Below are 21,241 nucleotides of genomic sequence, written 5' to 3'. Positions count from 1 at the left end.
TTTACACTAAATTCACTACATTTTAGCATGCACTGTTTTAGACACCATTGTCCCACAATGCAACACAAATAGGTAGAGGAGAGGCTACTCACACCTGCTGTGTCTCTATTTCAAACTACATGCAAACTGTATATACAGTGTTTTTTTGCTAAAACTTTCTAGTAATATACAGCAAAAGTTCTTTTTCTGTTTCCTAAAATGGTCCTGGAGCTGTTGCACTATTTGTTCTAATTTTTCTACAGCTTTCCACAGTATTCATATTGACTTTCTGAGTATTTATTTCATCACACGTCCATCCCTACATGGAGTGGACTGGAAACACAGCTGTCCACAGCAAATACTAAGAGTCTGTGGACCTTTATTATGAAAACACACTGACCTCTGTAGGCTGTCTGCAGACCCTGCATTCTGCTCCTGAACTCTTTCCATTGCTCCCACTGTCTGTCTGTCACTCTCTCTCCCTCTGTCTTGCTCGCTCCCACACACACAAATATGGTGCAGTCCCTCACTGAAGCCAGTTGTGGTTGTGCTGAGTATTGTGTGGTGAAGTGCAAAGAACAACAGTAGCCAGAAAAAGACTGCGGCGAGTGCTGCCTGCCTCTGCCCTCCCTGCACATGTTATTTTTTTCCTCTCACTCGCTTCCACTCTTTCTGTCCTCATCACTCTGTCTCTTGTCTGTGCTGCAGGTCAGTTTTGTGGTTGTAGAAGCAGAAAAATCCTGTGTCTGATGCTGTTTCAGCAATATGGGCAGAAAAGTTAGCTGTGGTCAGCTTGTGTAGTCTGGAATGCCTGGCCTGCTCACTTTCACCATACTTTGTTTCACTTCTTTTAATGCTGCACTCAGGCTTTCTGACCCTTATCAGGGAAGAAGAAAGATGTAAAACAAAACATCCATCGAGATGCAGGGTGGAGGGCTCATTCTTCACCTGATAACCTGGGTTTAAGACACTGAATTTCCATCAGCTCCAGGGCTCCCACTCTCTTTGTGAACCTGACCTTTGACCTCCCCGAGTGGAAAAGGGAATTTCCCTCAGTTGTAGCACTTTTAACTCCAGGAGGGTTTATATGGGTGGTTTCTGGTATGTGATGATTCTCATCGCTCCCACCTCAGACTAGAGAGCCAGGGCTGGGTTACGAGGGGCAGATGGTTGGTGTGGTGGAGGTTCAGGGCCAATCAGAGGACCATCCAACCACTGACTCCAACAAAGCAACCGAAGCAGCGGTATACCGGTTTCACGGTATGCCATGGCATGGAAATTAATGGTTATCATACCATCTGCTTCTACTGTATTGAATTATACTGTATTAATGTTATTCTAAAAAAAACAAGCTTATCTTTTATTGTAATGTTGTGTGAACTTTGAAGACATCTCCGTGGGTCTGGGACACTGTGATTGAACTTTTCTACTATTTATAGACTTAACAATTAATGGAATAACCTTGGACAGAGTGTGGATGATGAGTAATCGTCAGTTGCATCATTAATAACAACTGATCACATTGTAGCACAGCAGCAGTACCTACTGACTGTACAATTATGAAATAGCTCAATGAAATTTCTCAGCTTTTAAAAAGAAAATCTATGTTGTGGAATAGAGGCTGGTCTGATGAGCTCTTGAACTTTCTATTGTTGAGGCAAAACTGTCACAGAAGCTCATACTGCACTATAACAAAATACTCATCGTTGATGATCAGCGTTTTTGCAGTCCTACTGGCACCATCGGACACAATTGTTCAGCCAACAACAACTGATGTGCCCTCTATTGCGACGACAGCTCAGTGGATTTTTGTTGATACGCTGTAGTGGGATGTCAGGATATGTTGTTTTAGGCATCTGCCACTGAAGCAGGATCGCTTGCCATATACTGAGTTCCTTAGGCTCAGCAAAGTGAAATCTGCTGTAGATCCTGGGGGTGATGGAGAGGCCTGAGCACTCCACTTTCTATGAATAATGACTATACATTGTTGTGAATGGAGGCTTCTGTTTAGTTACATAACTAAATCCCATTCATTATTTGGGGCCATATTAAACTGAGAGGGCTTAGAGCTAAACATATTTAGTTCGGCAAGCAATGGACTGTACTAATATTCCCGTGGGAACACTGGTGTAGGCTTAAGGGATTTAAACTACCAACCTTGCTAACGTAGCCTGGGATTTGAGCTAATTACCTCTTTCACTGAGCCCCCGGCTGTAAGCCTTCTGTCGAGAGACTCTGAGCTACATTAATACACTCAAGTTCCAATGTTCAAGGCAAAGATAGAGAACAATGGTAATAACGGGCTATACATGTGTGAGATGCTCTGCAAGGAACACAATATGAATTATAATGTTGGTCAAAACAATCAAAATGCCAAAATTCAATGGCTAAAAATGTTTCTGTCTATTCTGACCTTTAAACAACAGTGTCTAAGAAAAGCAGCCAGACCAAGTCAAGGAAACACAGATCTCCTGTCTGATGTAGTTGTAAACAGTTTTAGGCTTAATGAAGGAATGAAAGAAAATGCAAAAAGCAAGAAATAAAAAAAAAAGGACTGCTGGTGCTGTTTGCATGTGTGTAGTCTAACCTCTATGTGAATTTGTCAGTGGACTCAGAAGGGTAGGCGTGTGGCTGCGATGTGTGTTATGGTGGGGGAGGAGAGAGAAAGAGAGTGAGGGAGGGAGGCCAAGTCAGGCAGGCAGTGAGTGAACATGTTTACCACTGACTGAGAGAAAGAAAGAGTGAGAGACAGACAGCGACTGGGACAGAAAAAGAGACAGACTCAGATTTAAAGCAGTTCAGTGTGAGGTTTGGTTTCACTTGACTTTTTTCTGTCAGAGGAACTTGAGGCACTTGGGACAGCATTGCTATTACAGTTAACTCTGTACACCACATTTACATGCAGCTGTGCCTTCTTGGTCTCGCATATGGCTAACATGGATGCTTGTTTGGGCCAGTGACATCCATTTCAACCTTTACAAAAAGCGCCACACCTCCACTGAACTGCATCGTCTCCTAAAAGAGCTGAACAGTGTTTGAATCTCTAAAGAAACAGCATCAGCACCAGTCAGGGACCCACCTGGACCTAACACAACCAGCTCAGCAGTTTATTTGTAATAGGAACTGTTGGGAGGAACCGAAGATCAACACTCAGCAGTGTGGGCTCAGTCGCAAGATGTGTTCACTAAACAGGACCCTGTCTTTGTCTGTGTTCCCCAGGGAGCCCGCTGCCGGCCTGGATGCCGCCGTGGACTATGTTAAGGTAGGAACAACAAGTGCTTTCTTTACAGAAAAAACTGCTGTAGCTGCTTACTGCAAAGTGTAACTGCAAGTAAGACCTGGATTGTGGTGGTTTTTAATCCCGCCAACACTGTTTTTATGGATTTATTCTTTTCATTAGAAACATGTGAGTTGTTGCAGATATGCTGCTTGTGGGACTGTGTACTCTTTTTATTACTTCAATCATGCATACATACATACATAATACATGTACCTTCACTTTCAGTAGTTGCACACATTTACAAGGCACGTACAGTTTCTCTGGGACTGGTTGCACTGTATGAAGATAAAAGACACACACAAGCAACCTATTATGTCCAAGACAGGCACAAGTTCAAATTGATTCAGCAAACTGTCAGTGAAGTTACAGGTGCAGGTATGGTCTTTAGCAGTAGGAAGGGGTATCGGTGGGGCCTGCAGTACCACTCGCTGTGGTATAGATAATGCAGCTAGATATTTAAAACCTCAAATATTCCACTCTGCTGGGAAAATACTACAACTCTGCAAACACTTTTTTCTTAAAAAATGTCATTAACATTGCTGAAAATGGATTGAAGCCATCACCATCAGACACTGTAAATTGAAATTATATTCAGCTGTTTCTGCAGACTTCAATGTAAACATCACTCATAGGAGAAGTGAATTCAATTTGTTCAGCACCACAAGGACAACACACCTCTAAATCGTGTATGCGCCACTGTGCTTTGGCTGTCACGCTGCTGCAAATCATATTCACATAAACGCCACCTGAGTCCCAGCTTTCCAAAGTCACAGAGAGGTGATGACGAAGAGGTGACCATTCAGTTATCACAATATCATCTATCTGACATATGATATGCTTTACTGTCCATGTTGTCTGTCTTTGTCGGTGCCTCCCTTATTATTCTCACCCTGTGTTAGTGTGTATTTAATGCTCAGGGCATTCGATACACACACACACACACACACACACACCAAGACGATTAGGCCAGGTACCAAATCTAAACACTTTTTGAATACCAATCAATTAGAGGGTTTCTGCATAACACACACTTACCAGTGCCAAAAGTTATATACAAATTCAATCAGATATTGCCTGATTTAAATCAGGATTATTGATGTCATACTGCATTTAGCCTAATTTTATTTTTATGTTAAAACAACAGCATTAAACAGTGACTAATGGGAGAAAGTCTGGCTGACTCTAAAAGGTTTTTTTCTACCTAAAGAATAGTTCCCATCCCAACCGATGCATAACCAGATCAAAGACAGACAACAAATCCAACAGAATTCAAAAAGTTAAGCCATGCACAGCAAAACAGAGAAAATAACAGTGGAAACCAAACAATAATTCACATTTCCCTTTATATTTATGAAGCTCTGAATCTCCCCGTAGCATAAAACATCTTCATAGACCTTAGAAAGCTAAACTCTGAACCCTCTTGTGATCTTATTTTGTAATGAATTGGAACCTCCCCCTTTTGGTTGATCAATCAGGGTTTAATCAGATGAGACAACAAAATAATGCAGGAGTGAGCTGTGCAAATACACCTCATCTTTCATCAAAATCTTCTCATATATCACATAGAACTGTTGTTTTAACAGTATTTATTATATATATTTAGATTTCAGTGTAAAGCCGTCCTAACTACACATACATAGAATACGTACTGAAATAGTGCTTCCCCATTTCTTTTCCTCTCTTTAACTCTCTCTCTTCTCTTCTCTTCCCCCCAACTGTCCATTCCTCTCTCTTTCCCATCCATCACTCCTTTTCTCCATCCATTAGCTCATATGTTTGGATGCTGACACCTTAGTCTGAAAAGCAAACTCAGTTCTTCCCACGAGAGCAAGTTGCAGTTGCACATGTGGGAGCTAACCACACACACACGGACACACACACGCACACACACACAGACACAACAGTACCTGTGTGTAATTCTTTGGTCAAATTAGTGCTGTGTGCAAGTGTCAACAGAGTGTGTGTGCTGACCGCAAACAGAGCTACTGTATCCCAGGTATTATATAATATGTGTGAAAGTGTAGATGTCAGGGCTGCTGCTCCAGGTGTGTTTGCATTTCCACTGTGGATGAAAACACACACATATGTCCATGCACACACACATGCACAGACAGTGCAGGCTCTCTGTGTCATATCCGGTGGAAAGGTCAAAACATACATTAACAGCGCAGTGACCGTTGCATTGTTTAGTGCGATCAGGCCATTAGTTATGTACAGTGCAAGTGTGTAGGATGGATGTATGCAGGGAAGGAAGTGTCTGCAGGGAACAATCGGATAAAGATATCCCTCTGTTGTCTGACTGTGAGCAAGTTTCTCTCCTCGAGGATGGTCTCATTTCCAGAGCTGTTTGATGTCTAAATTCTGCTCATTGTGTGATTAGCTGGTTTCCCTCTCTAAAAGGAAGTAGAAATAACCTCACTCAAATTTACAATGAAGCACCTCTTTGGGGTGATAGAGGGTTAAATACAATATAAAAGCTGCACCATAATACTGAAATTGCAAGAAAGGATAGATTAGAAATGAAGAGAAGTATTGAAGGCTGACGAGACAGGTTGATGTTGGATTCACAGCACAGCCACAAGAAATGCAGAAAACAAGTATACACACTGAAATGTGACACTGAAAATCAGATCTTAGGGTGTTCAGTGCACTAGGCAGGGTAACATATGTATAGTCATGTGTTCTAAAGGTGCAAGCATGCACTGTTAGCTACTCACATTATCACACTGACGGGCAAGAAACCATGTTGTCCAGTGAGGCCCATGCAGCTAAATTTGGCATAATGTTGGGAAATTTGACCAGATTATAAAACAGGTATTAGGAAATGTTGCAGAGAAGGGGTTATTACATGTCAAGTAGTAAACAGCAGTAAATTGAGCACAAGGTCTGTGGGTTTTTTTTACGTTTGGGGTTTGTCTAGATTTGTTTTGTTGTTGTTGTTGTTGTTGTTGTTGTTGTTGTTGTTGTTGTTGTTGTTGTTGAGTGAAATGGGGAAAATGTGATGTCACAACAACCAGAACTGTCAGTCAAATCTGATCAAACCACACCCACGGAGTCCTGACAAAACAGATTAGCTGAACTGTGTGTGAGACTTTCAATAAATGGATACTGTCACCGATTGAATCAAATTGTTATTCATTGAATTGAATACAGCACCTTCTGGTACAATAGGTGGCAATATAATACACCATATTCTCTTAATAACGAATTGACTGATTGTGAAAGACAGAAATAAAGAACGTCTATTCCCCTGTTGATCTGCTGTTCAGGATGAACAAAAATCTTCTTTGACTCAGCCTCCTCTAAAAGACTCTTTTGCTCTTTCTCTTTCATTCCCACTCTGTCTTTGACTTGAAAACATCAAGTTGCTCTACCCTCATGAGAGAGCTTTAAGAAACAATAAGGCTCTGTGTGTGTGTGTGTGTGTGTGTGTGTGTGTGTGTGCGCGCGCGCGCAAATGCATGTGTGTGGTCTCGGGTTGCAATAGCTTTCAAATCTCAATGTGGATGACACTTAACAGCATACACTATACACACATACACGTTCACAGATAAGTGATCAAAACATTCAATTAAGCCATGAATTAATTAATGTTTGAAAGGATGTACAAAACATCAAGTGCTAGAGGAGGTAAAGATGCACTCTGGTACACTCTAGTGGTCAAATCGAGGTACTACAAGATGACCAGACCCCGGAAGTGTAGATGCATCATTTAGCCAGTTAGAAGTCCAAACAGCAGTGTTCATTCATCAGGATCATCGTACCAGTTTGTGACCAAACCAGCATGACCTCAAGTAGCAACCAGGCAAACAGCCAACCAGCTGGTCTTGCTGCTAGCCAGCTATTCAACTCTACCAACCAGCCTCAGGGTGCATCTGGCTGCCAGTCAATAAGCTGGACAGCCAATCAATCATTCAGTATAAGCAGAGCAGGCAGCTGGCCAGCAAACCAGCAGCCTGTTACAGTAAATGAGGAGTGATGATCGTCTGTGAAGTCATCCTAGTAGACCCAGTGACAACTTAACTGGACGTTTGGTGACCTTTGGGTAGATTTCTCAGGCATCATATATAAAGCACACAGTACATAGCATTTAGACAAAAAATGTGTCCTTAGGTGGATATATTACCCATTTTAGAACAGGAGGGGTCACCCTGGGTAATGAGCAATGCTTAGATTTGGGTCAAACTTTATAGATTCGGTGTCACAGTGTAAACCTGTTCTTCATGTTACTCACGTGTCTCCAGAGTTGTTATCTCGTGTGTTAAATGCTGTTGACATGCTTTTGATGTATTTTTGCTCATTAGATTTGGAGAGAATTGCCTCTTACAGTGTATGATCAGTTTATATTCCCTGGTTGAGATCTGAAATTGTTTAGATCTAATTTAAATTCATCTTCCCTATGGTGAAAAATAGGAAAACTCTGATATTTTTGTTTTTTCAGTGTGTGGGCTGCACACCATCACCTCCAGTACTCCGTCATTGCTAAAAACTCTGAACTTGCGGATTCGCTTTCTCTCTGGAGCCCCATGACACCGACTGACTCTACGCATTTTTATTGACGTTGTGAGGCCTTCCACAGTGTGGGCGTCATGTTGGACAAATCAATATGACTATCACCAAGATCAAAGTCTGTTACTGATCGATGACCCACCACCAGCACAAACACCCAGACTCACCCAGACTCACCCAGGGTGTGAACAGCAGTGTTACTGATATTTATTCTCTGGCATTGGACCATGATGAAAGCTGAATGATGGAAAATGTTTTAAATGATGATTCACCGCAAAAAAAGCTACAAACAGAGAGAGGACTCACTTTATTTTTATGCTGTGTACTGAAAAACAGAGAGAAACAAGTGCTGTTGGATGGATTACCATTATATTTTGTCCAAATGGTCCCCAGAGGATGAATCCTAATGACTAAGGTGATCCTCTGGTTTTTTGCTCTGCTGCCATCAGAAATATAGGCTTAAAACTTATGTGTAAATGTGTCAAAAGTCATACAAGTCTGTAGTTTTTTCGTATACAGAAAACAGAAAAATCAAACTTAAAGAGACAATAATTGATATTTTTATAATCACAATGAATCAAATGGCAGTATGACAAAATGTATAAAAATCTACGGAGAATTTTTATTATTATTACACTTTATTGAGCTTTTTAGCAAGTGTCAGCTCATTGTTTGTCCAGCATACAACTTTACCATTTTGATTCATTCCCACACTGCTCTTATCATGTAGCATCATCTTCAGCAACAGCAGGCAGCTGTTTCTTCCAAAAAAAATCCCTCTTAAAAACCTACTGTGCGCTAACTGTTCAGCACCAAACAGCAGACAGACACAGTGAAGACTCTCTGGTGAACACAGTGGACCATTTAGCTGCTAAAGAGATGGATATTTCCCTCAGGAGTTGGTGCAGACCCAAAAGAGTCAGTATTGGACTCATCATGTGGACCCAAACATGGCTGATGATAGGTCAACATCGTGTTCACAACTTGTGTCTGCTCTCCCAGTAGACCACTACCCCACCTCCACCCCCTCCTCCCCAAAAAGAAGAAAATCATTGATCGCAGGTTCAAGACAGAGAAACCATGTCGGGGTCAAGAATACCATATTTAATACAGTTTTACAACTTTTAGTCATGAAAATGTGAAACTCCCCCATTTTGTCCCATAACTTGCTGAAGCTGCTGAAATAGCTCTGCTGTCCTCAGTCCTTTTGATGAAACAACAAACAGATAGAAATAGAAAACATAGAACCTCAGCATGTCGATTTCTGTCCCTCGTTGTTTTTCCAGAGCATTCCTGGAGCGACGGATGTGTGTATTTTAAGGTGGACATTTAGCCTAGCTGGTGATTTGGGGCTGCTGTGGTTGGCAGCAGTGTGCGTGTGCGTGTGTGTGTGTGTGTGTGTGTGTGTGTGTGTGTTGCCGTGTGGTGCCCCAGGGAACATTCTACATGTATTTCCTTCGTGGATCCTCAGAGAGTTCACACTGTAATTAGTGGCTCCATTTCCTGCGGCAGAATTTTCCTTTAACTGGTTGCTGTTGGGGTGTCACCCTCAGTGTGTGTGTGTGTTTGTGTCTTTGTTGATGTATGTGGCTGTTCATGTGTATTCATGATTGTGCCTGTACTGTGTAGAATTGTGCCTATAGTGTACATAAATCCTTGTTTGTCACCCTTTTTGTGTTTGTATATGCTCACTGCTGTATGCTCTGTGTATAGGCAGTTATGTCCATTTGTTCTGGATGTCAGCGTTAGTGTGTATGTGTCTGTAATGCGCCTGTGTGTGTGTGTGTGTGTGTGTGTGTGTGTGTGTTTGTGTGTGTGTGTGTGTGTGTGTGTGTGTGTGAATTGGTGGGAAAGTTGTGGCACTTAACTCGTGTGTGGGTGTAATTGCTCAGAGTCATTAAGGAACACAAATGGCCAGCTATTTATCAGCGTCACTCTGCAGGATACACACACACCCACATACACGTGCGCGCACACACACCCACATCTAGTCTATTCTCTTCTGTTGTGTGGACAGCAGCATTGTAGATTCTTTTCAGTACACAGCAGTGACTGAACCTTCAGCCACTTGCCATTAAATGCTTTTACATGGTTGTTGTCTGTGTCTGGGAGCTATTTCCTTGGAAAAAACCTTGCCAACACAGGAAGTGATGTGTTTTCTGTTTTTAGTTTGTCTGTAATGAAGAAGAGAAGAACTAAGTAGTTTGTGAGAGCAGTGAAAGACCCATGGCTGAACAGCCAAAGAAAACACCACCTCCTCTAGATACTTAGACAGACAATATGCAACATTTCGAAGTTCAAATGTCTCATAATATCTAGACATATGTTATATATTTTGTTGAGTTGTGTACTTACATTATCTCAAATATTTCCAACAATGTTCAGTCCCACTGCCTGCAATGGGGACTCATGAAACACCAGATGATACATCAGAGAGTGAGGGAGGAAGGAAGTCGCCGTTTGTGACTTAATGTGACGTGAATAAAACTTTAATACATTACCTGGTCTGTGAACATTCCTGCTCATGGTGCTTGTTTGACAATGAGGACAGCAACTCCCATGATCCCACGCTGCTTCACATCATCATCAAACCACTTCTTTTGTTTTCATTGTCTTGATTGGGGGACTCCTAGCAGCACAGATTACATACTGTGCTTTTAAACGGCATCAACATGAGGTCCAAAGAGAGCGACATGAGTGCTGAACATACTGTGTGATTGACAGGTGATCTCTTGTTATTGCAGTGCAGAAACACCACAGCAGTGACTGAATGAAATGAGGAAAAGTTAGGACAGGAAATTCACTGGCCATTGATTAATCATTTGACACTTTTTAAGTAAATTAATATTGCAAATTCACTGGTTCCAAATATGAATAGAAGCTGTTTCTGTCTTCTCTTCTATCAAACTAAATTGAACATCTTTTGGTTTTGGACTGTTGGTTGGACAAAAGCAACAATTTCAATATATCAACATGTGCTTCAGGAAATTGTGATCAGTTTTAGCTATTTTCTGACATTTTATCGACTAAACGATTGATCATTAATTTCAGCCCAAGATGCAAATGATCTTGAGCCTAATAAAACACAAATGAAAGTAACACAGGGTGATATTTAGTGAAGTAAAAAAAAGTGTATTCAAATTATGTAACCTGTGTGCCTATGTTTGTATGTGTTCTTCCATCCATCATCCATGTGTTTTCAGCCAGGACCAGAGAAAGACTTAGGCTGTGGGCCACTCCCAGTTAGTGCATACATCATTGGCTCACATCAGATCACATGGGTCTCTCTTTCACCCATATATGGAACTTGGGGAGGGGCAGAAGGGGAAAAAGCATGAGAAAGGGTTCCCAGAGCTGAGTGAGCAGTGGAGGGTTCACTCTGCAGGAGACTGTGGAGGAGAGAGACAGAGAGATGACGGAGTGATAGATACAGAAGTCATCCTGATGGGGATGTTGGGACCTGACATTGACAGTCTGTTCCTCTTGCAGATTCTAACTTGTTTTAGTTTATTTGCATTCACACAGCAAATTGTATAGTCCAGTCTAGTTTTGGTAACTCTGTGATGGAAGTTTTTCTAGTAAGAGGCAAATGGGATTTGTTAATGGACTTGTCAGTTGGTAAAGAGTGTGGTCAAGGTGACTAGAGCTGGTATTTACAGCTAAAGTAAAGTGGCTGCAGGCAGCAGTCGGTCACACAGTTAGTCCTGGCTGTTAAGAGACGTTAACAAGAATGTCGGAGCGATGCAACCTCAAGACCCTGACAGCAGCTCTGTGCTGCTTCTACCACAAGAACGCTGTCATCACTGCAAAGGTGAGAGAAAGGGCACAGTGTGTGTGTGTGAGGATGTGTGTATGTTGTGTGTCAGTGTGTTCATATCTGTGTGTGTACTTGTGTGTGAAGTTTTTTGTGCATGCTTGTATGCTGCAGCTTTTATTAGGTGTGTTGTCATGCCTTTCTTTTTGCATTAGCCTATATTTCTGCGTGTGTGTGTGTGTGTGTGTGTGTGTCCGTAGAGTATTAATAAGAGGACATGTTGCAGATGTGCTTCCATGCAAGCATAATTTTTAGGGCTCCCCTAAAAAGTGCATGGTGACACTTCCAGCCAAAGCAAAATCGAATCACAGTGAATAGTCCTCCTCTTTCCGTCAGTCCCTCTGTGAGCTGAACACTGGGCTTTTATTACTCGGACCAGACGCTCTCATAAATGACCGACTGTGTGACTGTCTGACTGTGTGTGTGAGTGCGAGATATATAGCTGAGTTCATCCATAACTAGTGCTGGCAGACAGACATGGCAGTGTGTGAAGGCAAGGGTGAGACAGAGATAGTTATAGACTGAGAGGTACCAGGACAAGGGTGATCGTCCTCATGAGGTGATAAATTACGAACTTGTGATAGTTTGTCTTCTTTATGACGTCAGTGAAATGTATGAATGCCATTAACTTGATTGGATGGAGCGAGCAGCGGCGCAGCAGGCTGAGGTGACATGTTTTGCCCCCCTGCAGATCAGCCAGGAGGTGGTCAGTTCTGTGACTCCTGGACCACATTTACATCTGCTGTTAAAATGTATTCTGTGCCTGGGTAAAGGAAGACATGTTAATGTGAGGTGTAGATGCATGTCATGTTGATGGGGTCCATAAGAAAGTTTAGTATTGCAGTTTTGTTTAGTTGTTCAGGATCCCTGTAAGCTCCCACAGCAGCCATTCATCATTTATAGTAAATGATTTTAATTCCCACACATAAAAATGCAGCCAAGTAGACATAAACAAATGTCAACTAATGATTAAAGTAACCAAATTCATTACAGTGCACAACCATCAACAGCATTGAAGTCAGAGACTGTCACTGTGGTTAGAAACATTATTTACCGAGCTTCTGCTCTTGACTGGCCCACCCAGGCAACATGGCGTATCAAAAACTGAAGATTGACCTCCCAGGAGCACACAAGACAACCCACTGACAACACAGTTTCACATCAGAGTCCATTGCCAGTCCAGTTTGCCCAGTCATGCTTGCATTGTAAATGTTCAAATCTGGATTTTCCCTGGGTACTTTCATGAACGTTAAATCTCAATTTTTAGCCAACACAGATGAGAAGGCCTTAAAACGTTCATGAAAAATGGGAATATGAATGTTGTCTACATTTCCATGACAACTGGGGAAACTCCATGTGTGAGTGTGGTCAACATGAAGCATTCAGAGCAAACTTTCTCATAAAAATCCAACAGGGAAAAACAAGGAAATTTGGATTCATAATCAACGCCTAAACTCATCACTTCCTCTAACATCATATGATTAACTCACATGAGCCACTGAAGTCTTCAAAGCCCAAGTCGCACTGTCACGGGAACATTCAGCGTGCTGAAGAGCAGCTTTGAGCTCGTCTGGGTCAGAGAAACTAATGGACTAAAATATAACTGTCTGCTGAGCCAGGTGGCCCATCACAAAGACCTGATATGCTGAGCCTGTGAGGAGATCATCCTGAGTTTATACTGATGTTGATCCCAAAGTCATGTCTGGGTTTCTTTACAGAGTGTCAGTCTGGCAATACGGGTGTCTTTGATGGGACTTGAACTTGTCGTCAGCATGTGTTATCCCTCGAGCACTGCCTTTCCTTCCCCCTTCATCTCTCTCTCTATCCCCATGACTTTGCTCTTGATTCCAAAGAGCCCGGGGTTTTATTCCATTCCTTTTCCCTCATTCATCACTTTCTCTTCCATCTGTCACTTTGGGAAGTTGCCATTAAACCAAAGAGAGCCAGCTTCTTGCTTCTGTCTCAAAACTTGTATTCTCAGTCATGAGGGACCACGCTGACCCATTTTGAATACCTAACCTAAAAGTTATCGACAGAGGGAACATGGGAGATTCAGCAGATTTTATATGTCGTACAGTGTGTCACTTTTATCTGAAGCTGAGCAGCCCAGATTACATGTGATCCCAGTGGGACGGAATCTACCATACAAAAATAAACGCACAGTATAGTCAGATGGAAAAAGCTGTTTGTCTGTCATCAGTCTTTTGTGGCTGAATAAGCCTCTATTTCTCTCTAAAAACGATGGAAAGGAATTCACTGAGAGCCAGAGAGAGTTTTAGCTCTTAGCACAACAAGCACTTAAGTTAAAAATCCTCCAACTTTACCCAGAGTCCCGTGCTTCAGGATGGCTTTTGTGACCTGTCCAGTAATGTTTTATCAGATATTTTCTGTTTTGACCCATAGTATGTCTGTAAACCAGCAGCCTCACAAAGCAAAATTTCATAGTTTTCAGTTTTTGCTTGTCTGGAAACAACTGGATTCAATTCAGCCTTGTTACATATATAAACGACATGCCCAACAGCATGTGCGCCCATGAACATTGCATCTATAGATGCTTGCTGAACATGTCATCCCCAAATCATCGGTGTTAATATGAAGCTGCAACAACCTGCACTATTCTCTGAAGGCTTTGCACCGATTTTGGAACCCGTCTGCAGGGAATTGCTCCCATTCACAAGAGCATTAGTGAGGTCAGCCAAGATGTTAGGTGATAAGGTCTGGCTCACAGTCTGCGTTCCAGTTCATCCCAAAGGAGCTGGATGGGATTGAGGTCAGGGCTCTGTGCAGGCCAGTCAGACTGTTCCACACCAACTCTAGAGTGTGGAAGAACTTGACAGTGGTTTCCACAAACTTTTGGCCATGTAGTATAGTAACCACTCACAAACTGAATGATAATATGACTCCCTGCAGTGCCTTCTAAAATCTGAAATTTGCTTTCTGAACAGCTGTTAAGGAAGAGTCTGGGACTGTCTGGGACTCATATTTTTGGAAAAGATTTTGCTTTTCGATAATACTTTTAGCAGTTGTTTTCCAGGAATGTAAATCAACAACCTACTGGTCTCAAACCTGTTCATGAAACGTTTCACATTTTTAATAAAATCTGAAAATATCAATACAATCAACAAGGACAGAGTACATTTTTTGGACCTTTCCTGCTCTCAAATAAACACAAAATAAAAACATAAATTGCTAGATTCATTGTTGATACAACATGAACACACACACACAAACATACCCACTACACAGCAGTATCTCAGAGATGGGTCTGATGATAAACCCTGTCTGAGACTGACCAGTCAGATGCCTCCCCTTCCAAACACAGGATGAAGCATCTGTTTAGTTTGGAGTAAACAGGAAAGGTGGGACGTTGTGATCATTGAGACAAGAGTAGAGATCCAGAAAGCAAAAGATTCAGAGGTATTAGCTTTCAGCAACCTTCCACATCTTTGAGACCATCCAGCCAATTAAATGGAAGAGACAGAGACTGTGCATCCTGTGCTTAGTTAGTGTCAGACCGTACTGAGCTAAAACAGCTGAGTAGAAGAAATAAGTTTGCGTTGAATTCCTCCAGTGTTGCAGAAAATAAATAAATATGCTTTCTGGAGTTAATGAAAAAGTTTTTGCTGAATAATCACACAGTGTCCCAAACTTTCTCTTTATCCTTCTCTTGGGTGCATTTTCCAAAGTAGCAACACCTCTGACAGTTTGCCTTCATGTCGTGACTTCTCAAAACTTCACCAGGAGGTAATTCGACAGCACACAGTACAGCAGCTAGAGACAGCGAGAAACATAGAGTGCCGCAAGGAGGGGGGAGGCAGAAAGTGATGGCAAGAAAGCATAAGAGAGAGACAGATAGACCAGGAGAAGAGGAAATCCCAGATAAACAGGAGACCAAACTGTTGGTATTTTAATGATGATGATGATGATGATGATGATGATAATGATGGCTCTTGTGAAAGCCATTTGATGTCTCCATGGCAATACTGGAAAAACATACAGTATATCACAGGCAACGAACAATTTGTGAACCTTTTAAGTTTAATACAGGGAGCTTGTTAGCAAACAGCTGCTTATTTACACATCCAGCAGTTTGGAAGCAGCCTTATGTTTCGTCTGGAGTCGTGTCTGTGAGAGCACTCGAAATGAACTGAAACAGTAAAATTGTGGGACAAATAAGCAGTTACATAAAGGAGAGCGGAGCTCCAGACTCAGCTGGCAACTCTCTGTAGGTTCATCACTACCAGCCAACACTTTTACCGTCGCATTGCTTTAACAGTCATTTGATAGTCATCATAGAAAAAACAAATTATAGTTGCTTTAAGCACCAAGTTTAAAAATCTTTTGAGATAAGTTTGGCCAGTGATCAACCAAGCCTGCCAAGAGCCTGAAGAAGCACACGCACACAAAACACCTAATGTTCACCTGTCGTGTGAATACAAGTGTGATGATCTGCCTTTTTCTGCCTTGTTTCAGGAAACTGACACTTCCTTCTACTGTTGTGAATAAAAGTCATTGACAGTGCTATAAAAATGCTTAAAGCTTTCACTACTGCAGCACAGAAGAAAAGAAAGAAATGAAAATATTGTCTGAAAGTATTTTATTTGTATCTCTAAACCTGCTTTATTGGTGTATTGACTCAAAAGCCTGTTTTAATTTGAGAAGTACTGCTGAGGTTTTCTTTCACCACGATGTACACTGAGCTTCAGCTCACCAGTGTCAAAGCATTCTTACCAGCTTTAAGGCTAGTTTTTTATTTCTCATCCCCCACGTTCTCAGATTAAATGGATGATGTTGATCAACTGTAGGTCAGTGGTGTCATCCAAGAGTCTTGGGCTAAGTGCTTTCTTTCAGCTCTCCCATCATAATACAGTGCATGGATTTGGGAAAGATGAGGATTTTAATATCCACTGGTGTGTGCATGTGAACACATGTGTGTTCTGATGAGGAATCAAGGTTTAAATGCTAAAAAGCTATTGGTCTTCACCTCACTGAACTCAAAGGACAAGCAGCTTACAGAGTTGTCCTCTGCGTCTGATTGGTCGACACCAGCTAAGACTGGATTGTCACAGCAACAGAAGACCCGGTGTTGAACTCATGTATCATGTCCACACAGACACCTTTTAAGAGTTAAAAGAAAAAAGGTTCTATTCTTGTGGAAAATCCAGGAAATCTGAAGAAAATCCAGTGACTGTTGAAATCCTTTTGAACAATGCTCTTTGTTTTTTTTGTTGGTCTGAAAACTGCTGCACTTTAATGCTGAGAAAGAGATTATTTTATGGCATGTCATCTTATTTAGACATTGGAGAGAAACAACAAAAAAACAAGATAGTGAAAGTGAGAGTGGATGACATGCCTAACGGTCCTCTGCTGAATTTAAATCCATTCAATCCATCTTTGCCTTGCCTGTGGACCAGTAAGTGCGCTGTTATTTCATTTTAACAATCCTGAGTGGCTTACGTAGCACAGGTCTGTACATCGCACGTAAAGATGCTAAAATCCTCAGCGGGGTAGGGACTGATGCATCATAGTTATCATCTGATTTGTAGCCACTATCCTGGAGCAGAACAGACTATATTATAAAACACAGTGCAATAAATAGTACTTAACACAACAGTGGAGAAATACATCATCACAGCACAGCAGCCGTGCATGCTGCTCGACAGTATGAAGTGATTCTTCACACTACCAGGTCATAGTAATCGTACTCCAACACTTAACCCCTGAGTGTCATAGTCTATGAGTCATTCTGTGCCGGTCAGTATCACCCTGATGAAAGATAAACAACTGGTTCAATAACTGCACTGAGATGAAGCGTCGCTGGAGATATTTCACCTTAGCTTCAGTCATATGAAGTTGTCTGCTTTTATGGTTCAGTTAGGAAGCTGTAAACTTGCTGAACTTGAGGAAAGAGGAGGAGGAGAAGTCGGATAGGAAAGGAAATAAGGATGTTGGTGAGACAGGCAGGTCGGCGCAGCCCTCTGTACTGTTACTGCTGTGTTGTGGTCCATGTACACGGGGTGGTTCAGTATAAATGCAGCTCTTAGGATGACATCATATTGCAGGGTCTTATTAAAGGCCAGCCTATAAAAAAGCACTCCCGTTCACCATCTCCATCTCTTCGTATTTCTCCCTCCCGTCCTCCTCTCCCTCTCTCCTTCCATCTCTCCCCCTCTGTCCCTTTTTCCTCCCTCCCTGCTCTCTTCCACTGCTCTGTTCATCTTATGTACATACTCCATCCATTCCCTCCCTCTTTTTTTTACATATCTAGTCATCCCTTCTTCCATACACCGTTGTCTCCTTGCTGCCATGCGTCCCTGTTCTCTACAGCTTTGTTCATCAGTCCTGCTGGTCGTATAGCTGCATAAAAGCATTTCACTGTCACTGTGGAATGAATGTAATCACAGACGTGACTATAATGAATAACCAAACAGCAAAATATTTATCGCTGAATCAGTCATTTACTGAGCTCCAACACAAGCCAAATAAACTGAAGTTAATGCGGCCACCAGCTCCTATGATTTCAGGTATCCAGTTCAGCTTGACTCACTCTGAATTTGTTGTGTAATGCCAGCACAACAGGAAAAACATGCTGCCCGGGCAGCAACGGTTGTATTGCGCTGCTGCATTAACTGATGTGTAACACAGAACAAAAGAAATGAGGACAAACAGAACTAAAAGCAAAACTAAATCAAGGTGACAAAACTTCTAAATCGTCCCCTTTTTAGACGTTTAATCCTCCTCCGTCTTTCTGCCTTCCTCAACTAAAAACGATAAAGAATTGATAATGAAGTTGATGATGGTCAGACCAGTGTCACAGTGGGCTTTTGTCACAGAAGGTATACTGATGCATTGTGTTGCATAGATATTACTCCGTGATCCAAGTGAAGCAGTAAAAAGTAAAAAATAAAGGTCGGGTATCAACTGTCAACTATTCATGACACATTAGGTTTTCTTTGTTTACATTTGTTTTGTTTTTTTAACTAAAATACCCACTCGCTAGAAGAAGAAGAAGAAATCAAGGAATTGATGAGTGAAGAAAAAGAACCATGTTCAAACTACAGGATATTTCTGCTGCAAATGATGATGTAATTAAGATTTTCTTTATTTTGCATTACAGTACATTCATTTAGCTGATGCACACATCCAAAGTGACTTCCAATAAGTGCATTCAAAGTGATACATGTAGAACAATAAGAGAATAAGAGGTAGAGACAGGTTTTTTTTTATTATTCATTCATCGAGTTGTTTGTTTCAATAGATTCTAATACAGCCAAAGTACTTGGCAATTATGTTATACACGGAATCAGATTCTATATGGTAAAATCAATGACAGCTCAATTCCACTGTCACATGTACTTTCCACTGCTGTACCAGCACACACATACTAAAACGCACACAGTCACGCAACACAAGTCAGGCTGCATTGTTTGGTGCCTCTGTTTCAAACTGGAAACAGACCAAAAAAAATCACTTCATGTGCATTACAACACGGAGCCTGCTGTGTCTGCTCTGTTGTTTTCTGTACAGGAACTGTAATAGGATACACTGATTTCCTGTCATGTATGGAGACGAGGAGGCTGAGGGCAGAGGGGTCTATTCTAATGACTTTAGAGAGAGAGAAAATATGAAAAAAGAGAGGTAGACAAGCCACAGAGAGGGAGAGAGAGCGAGCGGTGTGGACATGAAAGGATCCACGAGGTTTCAGTTTCATAGGGCGCTTTCATAGACATATTTCCAATTTCATTTTCATGGCTCAATAATTGTGTGTATGTGTGTGTGTGTATGAGTGTGTGTGTGTGTGTGTGTGTGTGTGTGCATTAATGTCAGCACTCTTGTAGCTCACTCTCACCTGAGTCTATGTTAACCTCTTCATTCATGCAGGTTTGGATCAAAGTCTTCTTCAGAAAGCTCCTCCATGTTGAGCCTCTGAGCCTTCAGTGCTTTAACATTCAGTGTCCTCAGGCTCATTTTGAAGGTCTCTTTACACCAACCAGCTGATTTTAGCAGCAACAGCAGGCAGAACTGCTACCGATGATTTCCAGGAGAAAAATTACAACTATGTTGCAGCTATACAGCATAGCATTATCGTAATAATATACAATCAGGCACCTAGCAGCTACAGTAGAGCCGTCGCCGAGTTTTCTGTGAAGTGTGTGAAGCTCAATGTGCTAAAAAGTTAGACAATTTTTATTTCTGCTTTAAAAAAAAAATGCTACAGTATAAACCATTATACCAAGTTTTTGTACATCACCGCTGGTAAGACTATTGACCACAGAAGAGATGGCAATAAAAACTAATACTACTCAGTATACGTAAATACATATTACTGAAAGTTTCACCTGTCAAGTGTCAGTGCAAGTTCAGGGAAGTGTCTGCGTCACTTGGCTGTGTGTGTGTGTTTATGTACGTCAGGTGAGGGTGTGTATGGAGGCAGGTCTGGGCAGGTGGGTGGAGTCAGTTTGGTGACATCACATTAGGAGGCACCAGGTGAAAAGCCAGGAGAGGAAAATCACTGAGCTCAGAGAGAGACAGACAAAGTGTGTGAGCACGTTGCTTCAGAGAAAGTCTGAGAAAAGATCTTGCGTGTGTCTGAAAGTGATCTGTCTCACACCGGAGGGGAGAAACAAAGAGTGTGTGTGTGTTTGCTATGAAGTGTGCATTTAAGGAATGGCGAAAGAGGGAGCGTTGCAGAGACCCAGCAGCTGTCATGTAAGTGTGTGTGTGTGTGTTTGGGGTGTGTATGTGTGTGTTGTGGTGCAGGTGTCTGTGCTGATTCTGCATCCTGTCAGGTTACCAGACCTGTCTGTCCTTCACTTTTCATTTCTCCAAACTTCCTGGCTCACTGCTGGGATCGTCAGTCTTTTATCTGAATAAGATTAAACCATTCAGTCTGTGTTCCTCTCTGTCATCTGCCTTAGTGCAAATGCTTTGGAGCTTCATATGTTTCAGGTGACCTTCAGTTAATTTGGTTTTATTATGGGTCTAACAGTACAGCATGTTGTGGGTTGTACAGACTGTGAGGTCCTATGAGGAAAATGAGTGATTTTGGTCTATACGAATCAAATTTACTTGATTTGACTTCATTTTGTCATTTGAAAAAGTCACATGGCTTTTTGTTTAGGAAGGCTTTCATTTCTATAATGGAGTTATTTAAAAATGTTTTTCAATTCACCAGTCCATTAAGTCATGTTGTGTGTAAGCGTGTGTGCTGTGCCTTATCATGTGTTTTAAAATGCTGCAGTGATTTGATGCATCTTGTACATTTATAGTTTTCTTTGCCTTCAAACTGCAGCAATTTGAGGTTTTCCTTCTAATTGAATGTTACAAATGAAATGTTATTATTATTATTATTATTGTAATTAGTAATAGTATAGTACAGTAGTGATTGTATCAATACAATACAGGCATTTACATAATTTATGTTGCTATCATCATAACATACACATTTGACAAATACGTATGAAGATTTCCTGTAGCTTAGCTTTGGCATTAGCTTTGTGACTGAGGTGTGAATGAAGTGTTGTTGACCTGAGAACCTGACGGTTGGGACGCCTCAAAGGACTGCAAGATAAATCTGAGGCTTCACAAAAAGCAGAAAATTCTATTTATGCGACAAAAAAGTTGTTTTGTGTTTTACGTTTTTGGTTATAAATTGCTAA

At 41.5% G+C, this 21,241-nt stretch overlaps 1 protein-coding gene across 3 annotated transcripts in view; it reads left to right on the top strand.

Moving 5' to 3' along the window:
• Positions 1 to 21,241, top strand: part of bcar3 (BCAR3 adaptor protein, NSP family member) — a 43,096-nt gene that overhangs the window by 10,638 nt on the left and 11,217 nt on the right. The window contains exon 4 of one of the 3 annotated variants that reach the window (XM_076723488.1): positions 3,199 to 3,241. In XM_076723488.1, the coding sequence (XP_076579603.1) occupies positions 3,199 to 3,241 (43 nt within the window). Of the gene's footprint in view, positions 1 to 3,198; positions 3,242 to 11,151; positions 11,580 to 20,129; positions 20,292 to 21,241 lie in introns of those variants that run through there. The other 2 variants (XM_076723497.1, XM_076723505.1) reach the window with 2 other exon arrangements.

The sequence above is a fragment of the Chaetodon auriga genome, chromosome 3 (assembly GCF_051107435.1).
Source record: "Chaetodon auriga isolate fChaAug3 chromosome 3, fChaAug3.hap1, whole genome shotgun sequence".
NCBI lineage: Eukaryota > Metazoa > Chordata > Actinopteri > Chaetodontiformes > Chaetodontidae > Chaetodon > Chaetodon auriga.
Note: the sequence above shows the minus strand (reverse complement) of the source record. Positions and strands in the feature narration are given on the sequence as shown.